Source organism: Sceloporus occidentalis, unplaced genomic scaffold, assembly GCF_023333645.1.
Source record: "Sceloporus occidentalis isolate IW3139 unplaced genomic scaffold, rSceOcc1.0.p SCAF_45, whole genome shotgun sequence".
Classification (NCBI taxonomy): Eukaryota; Metazoa; Chordata; class Lepidosauria; order Squamata; family Phrynosomatidae; genus Sceloporus; species Sceloporus occidentalis.
The window spans coordinates 7,816,588-7,825,310 of record NW_028317025.1 but is presented as its reverse complement, the minus strand read 5'-3'; the positions used below and the strand labels follow the sequence as shown (position 1 = coordinate 7,825,310).

At 45.3% G+C, this 8,723-nt stretch overlaps 1 protein-coding gene across 1 annotated transcript in view; it reads left to right on the top strand.

Moving 5' to 3' along the window:
* The first annotated feature begins 1,486 nt into the window (after positions 1-1,486).
* Positions 1,487-8,723, top strand: part of LOC149289544 (uncharacterized) — a 53,404-nt gene continuing 46,167 nt past the window's right edge. The window contains exon 1 of the mRNA XM_089490622.1: positions 1,487-1,559. Coding sequence (XP_089346748.1) covers positions 1,487-1,559 — 73 coding nt within the window. The remainder of the gene's footprint in view (positions 1,560-8,723) is intronic.

Genomic DNA, 8,723 nt, shown 5'->3' with positions numbered 1-8,723 from the left:
GGACAAAACCATCCGCGATATCAGAGTGAAGAAGACACACCCTGCCGGCGTCGGAGCGGATTTTAGGGATGTAGGTCAGAGTACGAGAGGCCCGGAGGGCCCTCGCCAAATATTTCCCAGGCTTATCTCCATGTTCATGGAACAACGCCCTGGAGCGTTGGTAGGCACGTTGGTGTCTGGCGTTCAAGATCGAAGCCAGTTCCCCCCGCAACGACACAAGCAGCTGCAGGTCGTCCCCCGAGAGAGAGTCCTTGTGGGCCCTCTCCGCGTCCGCAATGCGCAGGCAGAGAGAGGCTATCTTTTCCGTGTCGAGTTTCTTGCGCTGTGAGCAGATGCGGATAAAGTGACCCCGAAGCACACTCTTGTGGGCCTCCCACACCGTAAGGCTGGGGACATCACCCGTGAGATTCTCGTCAAAATAACTGGTGATAGCCTGAATTGTATCGGCACACACCGAATCATCAGACAACAGAGATTCATTGAGGCGCCAAGAGCGCCGAGAAGGCCGAACGAGAGGTGAATCAAGCGATAGGAGCACCGGGGCATGGTCCGACCAAGTGGTGATGCCGATGCGGGCACGACAGACGAGAGCCGTATAGTGGTAGGGGAGGAAAAAGTAGTCGATACGAGAGTAGGAGCCGTGCGGCGTCGAGTAGAAAGTGTAGTCTCTAGTCGTGGGGTGGAAGGCACGCCAACAGTCTACCAGGCGGTGGGAGGTCAGCAAGGAAGAGACCTTTCCCAGTACATGTCGAGGGATATGGGAAAGTCCCGTAGAGGTGTCCAGAGCAGGGTGTAGAGGGATGTTAAAGTCTCCGCCGAGGACCAGGACGCCCTCCTGAAAGTCTCGTAATTTAGCAAGCACCTGTCGGAGGAAAACGTGTTGTCGTCTGTTGGGGAGGTATAGGTTAGCGAAGGTGTATTTTTGATTGGCGATAACCCCTTTTAACAGAAGGTAGCGCCCCTCGGGGTCGGAACAGACGCCAACCTCCGAGAAGGGAAGATATTTGGAGAGGAGAATAGCCACGCCCCTAGTTTTGGTGGAGGGATTGCTGCTGAAATAGCCGGTAGGGTAGAAGCGATCTGAGAGCCTAGGGGACCTGCCGGAGAGGAAGTGGGTCTCTTGAAGGAACGCTACGTCCACTCTGTCGCGACGTAGATCCCGGAGTAGGTGAGAGCGCTTCTCAGGGATATTAAGTCCACGGGCGTTAAGGGACAGGAAGGTGAGGGGGGAAGCGCGTGGTGGGGGCGACATGCCCGAGGGGAGGAAGGGTGGAGGAGAGAGAAGAGGAAAGAGAGAAAGGAAAAAAAAAAAAAAAGGGGGGGGGGACAGACAGAGGGGAGGGGGAGGAGTACGAGGGAAGGGAAACCTGAAGGGTTCGGGGACCGGGAACAAAACGGTCAGTAAAGACCGCGAGACGCACTAGACACGCCAGCCAATAGGGCAACACTAGGTTGCCCGAAACGACCCTAACGGACAGGGAGGTCGATGGCAGAACGAAGGCGTGAGCGTGAGGGAGCCGAGGCAACCGAACAAGGAAGAACAGAAAAAATAGAACAAGGTATGAGAGATCAAAAATATATTGGTAGGAACAGCGAGAACAACTGCGCGCCGCCGCCCGCAGCAAAAACAGTAATAGAGTAACACAAACTAGCCAGCTAAACTAGGTCGAAGGAGAGGGAGGAACGGCATGAGGCATCAACAGGCCTCAACCACCAGCCCAAACAACAAAGGTACATCAACACATATCCGCCCCGGAAAAAAAAAAAAAAAAAAAAAAACCACAATAATCAACACGGACAAACAAGCCCCAGGCCCTGGTGCCGTGGCGCCATGGGAACGGAGGTATGGTACGGAACATAGATAGAGGGCAGAGGCCCCCGGCACCGTACACTCAGAGCGGTGGGGAGTAGGCCACCCCAGGTCGCGCATCAAAGGCAAAAGTAGCCACAATGCAACCGGTGGGCGAACGGAGTACAAAGACAACGCAACAGACAAGGCGAACGACATATAGATCCATTGACACAAAATATATATAAAAAGGAAGTGACATTATACACACTTGTTAAGAACAAACCCCGGGCCCAGGCACCGCGGCGTCGCGTGAACAAATGTATGGTAGGAAACATATATAAAGGGCAGATACACCCGGTACCGCAGGTTCAAGGCGGGGAGGAGCAGGTAGCCCCTGAAAGCGCAACAAAGGCAAAGTGCGCACCAATGCAACCCAAGACAGAAACACCGGGGAGGGCGAATGGGCTGCAGAGACATTGCAAAAGATAAGGCGAGCAAAGTACGAACCTACTGACCCATAGGAAAGTTGGCAGCAATGGAGTAAGAGACCAGAGAGAGCGATTATAGTGCATAAACATTGCAATAGATAAGGCGAACAATATACAGGCATAGGGACATAGAGAAACAGAAATAAACCTGCAGACGTCCACGGAGGAATATGGCGAGGAGTGGAGCCCCACAGGGGTGATAAAATATAAGAAAAAAAAATAAAAATAAAATAAATTAATAATCAAAACAAACAAACAAGCCCCAGGCCCCGGTGCCGTGTCGCCACGTGAACAGCGGTATGGTATGAAACATAGGTAGAGGGCAGAGGCCCCCGGCGCCGTACACACAGAGCGGTGGGGAGTAGGCCACCCCAGGTCGCGCGACAAAGGCAAAAGTAGCCACAAAGCAACCTGTGGGCGAACGAAGTACAGGGACAAGGCAATAGACAAGGCGAACAATATATAGATCCATTGACACAAAATATATATATATAATAAAAAAAAAAAAAAGGGTGACATTATACACATTTGTTAAGAACAAACCCCGGGCCCAGGTACCGCGGCGCCGCGTGAACAAATGTATGGTAGGGAACATATATATACACCCGGTACCGCAGGTTCAAAGCAGAGAGGAGCAGGTAGCCCCTGGAAGCGCAACAAAGGCAAAGTGAGCACCCATGCAACCCAGGACAGAAGCACCGGGTGTGTAGTCTGTAGACGTCTACGCAATTCGTGAAGGCAACTTACGCTGCAGCCGGAAGGAGGTGACGTTAGCAGTGGCGGTTGTCTGCGTCCATCGCGCAGACCTTCCCCGGCTATCAGAGAGGAGAGTTCCCCGCAGCGCTGTGGGGAATTTTCTCTGACAACCGGAGGGTGTATGCGCGATGGACGCAGACAACCCTTGCTGTTAACGGCACTTTCTTATGGGTGCAGCGGAAGTTGCCTACGCGAATCGCGGCATTTCTGTAGGCAGAGTGCTCTATGATATGCGTTTAATCCCCTTAATGCCACTCTTCCTCCAGATATGCGTTTTAACCCCCTTTATGCCACTCTGCCTCCTGAAATGCCTTATACCTCCCTATATGCCACTCTGACCCATAATATGCCTTTTCTGGGGGGCAGGTTGGAAAATAAAAACCCAAAAAATATTTTTCTCAATCATAGCTTTTATTAAAAAAAAAAAAAAAGCTCCTCTGTCTACCCTCCCTTCTCACTGTCTACCCTCCCTCCCCCCTTCTCACTGTCTACCCTCTCTCTCCTTCGTAGTTCACTTACCTTCCAGAAGTCCTGTGGTGGGAGCGCGAGGCCTCTGTCTCCCTGCTCTGCACGCTACTTCACTGCTAAGCGCCGGAATATGACGTCCCTCTCCTCCACATCAAAAAAAAAACAGGGTTTCAATTCCGGGACAATGCATTGTCCCAGGCAGTCCTGGACAATATGGTCACCCTATTCAGAGGAAGGCTACTAAAATTATAACATAAGGGATACTCGTGACTTAGGGTGGGACAGAAAAGAAGTCAGTAGACCCTTACGCCGACTCCTTTTCGGCTTCTCCCTGTTGTCTGCTCCGTCGTTCAGGCTTCTCGCAGTCCCAGAGATTTTTGGGTCCGTTCAGGCTTGCCCAGAACACTTCTGCTTCCTTTTCTCTACCAGAAGTGCTCTAGGGAAGGCTTAAAAACGGAGAAGAGTCGCTCTGGTAGAAGCTTGGATAACAGAGGAGACACAGGTGAGAAGACAGATCTGTTATCCGCAATCATCCCTTATCCTAAATCAGGGCTCGACAAATCCCAGGCGCCATGGCGACAGATAATTTTGTCCTGGCGCCTAGGTTTTGTCAGCCTCTTACATCCATAAAAAAATGTGGATGTAAGAGGCTGAGTAACCACACGGGGGCGCTGCTGCTGCTGTCTGCCCAGGAGTCTGGGCAGACAGCACAGCCACTCAGAGCCCGCCCCCGAGCCTGAGATCACTCCCACGGAGTGATCCTGTAGGCTGAAACCGCGGTTGCTGCAAAACCAGCAATCGTGTTATCAGCTGCCACAGGCAGGTTCAGGGAAGGGGGTTGTGTGTTTATTGGTTCCCCACACAAGTGTGGGGACCTGACCCAACACCCCCCTGCTGCCTGATCGCTCCATGAGAGCGACAGTGCAGCGTTAACCCCTTCAATGCCGCGATCGCGGCATTTAGGGGTTAATTCCCGTTTTGTACGGGGCTCTGCTGCTGGTGGTCTGCCTGGAAGCCCAGGCAGACCAGCAACAGCAAAAACGAGCCCCCACAAGCCCTTTGGTGATTCCTGTAGGCATGGAAGCCTACAGCAGTCATCAAAGACTCCCCTCCCTGCAATGGCTGGTCTATAGACCAGCAATTGAGTCCCAGCTGCCAGAGGCAGCTTCAGGGACAGGGGAGAAGGTTCTTTGGTCTCCACGTGAGTGTGGACACCAGCCCCAACACCCCCCTGCTGCCTGATCGCTCCATGAGAGCGACAGTGCAGCGTTAACCCCTTCAATGCCACAATTGTGTACGACACATTCGTGGCATTACAGGGGTTAACATTTTCCCCCACAAGCTTGTGGGGACTAAATATCAGTCAATGCTGTGCTCCAATGGAACATCAGCATCGAAAGAGTTAAAAAATAAAATAATAATAAAAAAAAACCAGCACTGACCTGAAAGTCCAGGGTGCTTCCAGGTCAAACGCTGTGAGTTTAGTAAGTGGGCTGATGATGATCCGATCACTCCTAACCAACTGTTAGTTTAAAAAAATCCTGGCTCCTAACTTTTTTACCTGGCGCCTAGATTCACAACAAATTTGTCAAACCCTGTCCTAAATAATTCTGGTCCCAGGCATTTGAGATAAGGGTTACTCAATCTGTATTGCAAGAGAGAGGATTTCAGGATGTATGGCTTGGAAGAAAGCGCAGAATAGGGGAGATGCATTTAAATAGCAGAGAGGAAGTTTATTAGAAATGTTAGATTAAAAGGCCATAATTTAGACGGTCAGACGTAAAGAGGTAATGTAAGGGGATTCTTATTTTAATGAGAGGGTGGTAGATAAGGGGAATAGCCTCCTGTAAGAAGCGTTAGAGGCTAATACAGTGAAGGAATTTAAGCTCACATGGGATCGGCATAAAACTAGCCTGAATCTAAGACATGTCAAGCAAGCTACTAATTCTGACAGAAACTGCATTGAAGCAACAGTCGTATGATCAGACCTTTAATTGCAGATGAAGGATACTGTTGTTGGAACTAATTTTGGGGAAACCTTTTCAGAAATGCTGCTGTAATACATGTTGATTGTATCTGTTGTGTTATATTCTTATAACTTTGTCTTTAGGTGCCAACCAGCATAGAACTTCCTCCTAAAAAATCCAGAGGTAGACCAAAGGGACGCAAAAACAATTCATCGCTAAAGGTGAGAGTTTGGGAAGAAACTGCCAAAGCTTCTAGGCTGATATGATTTTTTCTTATTTTTATATATTTCAAATTTTTTTTCATACAAAAAACTGCGCACACACACACCCCCACCCACTATATATATATATATATATATATATTTTTTTTTTTTCTGCTTATACAAGAGAGGGGAGTGAGTCTATCCTTTCTAGTGCTAATGTTTATTACCTTAAAGACATTCTCTCTAACCCATCATCTTCCAGGTTAAATTCTTCTATTCTTATGGCACATTGTCATTTACAATGTGTCCTAGATTTAGCTCAGCCTATGTCAGATATCAAATTTCTGCCTTTCTTAATTTCTAATTGAAATATAATTTGATTTCTTAAAATCAACCAAGTGGGGATATTCAGATTTTTCCACAATTTTGCTATAGACAATTAATATATGCGTCTTCCGATATCTATCAACCTATCCGGTTTGGGCCGTCCCAGATGTAAAAAGGGGTACAGTGGGCACCTTATTTATTCATGTTCACCATAATCTTCCTCTGTATAGAAAAATAAACTATTCCCAATGTAATATGTATTCTGACTTTTTTCCCCTATATGATCTATTAGATTTCTGATATTCTGATAAATCATCTTTTAAATACACAGTTTGTAAGCATTTAAACATTCTCTTAGGGATACTGACAATGAGAATATTCACTGTAGCAGGATTTTCATTTCATTGATTTTACTATGCATTTGGAATGGCCATCCCTGGCACATTTATCCAACAGGAAAAGTTGCAATGGCATACGTAATGTATAGTTCAGTCTAGGGATGTTCAAAACGTTCACACCTAAAAAATTAAAGGAACATTTAATGTGCTCAACACCAAGTGGAGCTATGTGCTTGTCTCTAAGTGTTCAGTCAAAGTTGCTGAGCCCTGACGGACTTCTAGCTTGAAATAGTTGAAACCGACCCAAACAAAAGACAAAATGGAAAAGAATTAGATATTAAAAGTCAATGCCCAATATGTGTTTCGCCGGCATATTCTGCTTTATCAGGGGCCATCATTGAAACAGAATGACAGACGTAAACCAGTTCACTGTGTGAACGATTGCCTAAATGAAAGACAAGCTCAGCTTTAACCCCTTTTGTTGCAGTGATTGCATAAAGCTTCTATGATGTGATCCCAGATGTCTTCAGTCCACAAAGACTTGTGGTTACCAAGTGACAATCAATGATGTGCTCCTATAGATCACCTGCATTGAAATATAAAAAAAGAAAAACCCAAAAAACAAATCTCTGACAGCACTGACCTGGAACACGGTGCTTTCAGATCAGTTGCTGTCAGTTAAGGCTCTGCTGCAGAACCAATTAAGACTGGGCTGATTATAATCAGATTACTCATGACCAAAAAGGGACATCAGGAGGAGGTAAAAACAATGTTTTTTTTGTGCCTCAAATGAGATCCAAAGCCAGGAGAGTTATCTGTCAAAATTCCACGTTTGAAAACTGATAATGCATGTGCTACAATTTTGACCCCACCATGTCTGAAAAACATGACATATCCATGCATGTAGGATATTGTTGCAGAATACAAATCAAGAGCTGTTTCCTTACTTGTAAATACTTTGTAATTCGTAAACTTTGCTGAAATGTTTAGCATGGATTGTTGCTAAAATCGTTAAATAAAAAGTGTTAAATGCCCCTAGTAAAATACTTTGAGTTGTCTGCTGAATATGTATACTTTTCGAAAGCTCTTGGTTTATCTAGCTGATGTTGGAGTCTAACATCCAGCGAATATAAAAAAAAAAAATCTAGTTTGGAAACAGTGATGCACGTCTCATGGAGTGTATAAACCCTTCCCACAAAAAACTTTCAGCATTGCACAGGCATGAACTGGATGGGTGGTTCAAGGAGACTAATCACTTGGGTTTAAAATTTGCTGCAGTATTGAGAGAGAGAGAGAGAGAGAGAGGCCAGTATTGGTGTGATGAGTCACCAGGTAAGGAGTGGATGCTACTTGATGGATTTTCAATATAACACATGGCATTTTACAGCCCCCTATGTGTAAAAATAATTGTTTTTCTTTTTATTTCCTGTTTATTAACACGCTGTCAGTCTCTGCTTTTAGATGACTGTGTTTGTTTGGCTGCAGAGTGAAATAAAACAGACTTTATTTTGAACCTTCTTTGTCATGTCCTGTTGTGAAAGTACCCTGCAGAGGGACACACTACCACAACATCTTTCATATTAAGAATTGTATCTACCAAAATAGATTGAAATACAAGGCATGTCAGGTGTTTCCAAAAACAGGACAAATGCCTAAATACATTTTGCTTATTTTTCATATGCATTGGCTATATAGTTTTTTTTTATAGGTGAAACCATGAACATTGTGGCCGTTGTTACAATGGTTTATATACTTAATTATGATTTCAGAAGACAGCCCTACTTGTCCTGAAAAGTAAAAAATACTTGGTGAGAAATCATAGTTGAATCACTCCTTAACAACCAATGATGTGCCAGGCACATCACTGAAAAACAGTTATGGCCCAATGATGTCCCTGGCTTAGAAAGTGATCATATTCACTATATTAAAAAAAATAAATAAATTAGGAAGTGATCAAGCATCGACTCGGTCAAGTGGGGTAAACAGCTTAAAAGTAGCCCTGGTCCTAAAGAACTTAATGCAGTATTACTGTTTTTTAGGTTCTTATAAGATTTGATGATGTGGCTGTTTACTTCAGTGAAGATGAATGGAATTGCTTGGAAGAAGCACAGAAAGTTCTTTACAGAGAAGTCATGATGGAAAATTATCAGACTCTCAACTCAGTTGGTAAGAAAAACATCCCTATATCTACCATATATGCTATCTTTTGTTTGTTTTGTTTTTTTGTTTGTTTTTTTTTACTTTTCATGTGTCATAAAATCAGAAACCTGTGTTTTATAGATTGTGAATGATTACAAATTACTGGTTTAAATAATATTTAGCATGTGAAAAAAAAGTATTTTAACCTTTTAACGACCAATGGCGGCCCCTCTCCTATGCGTCAA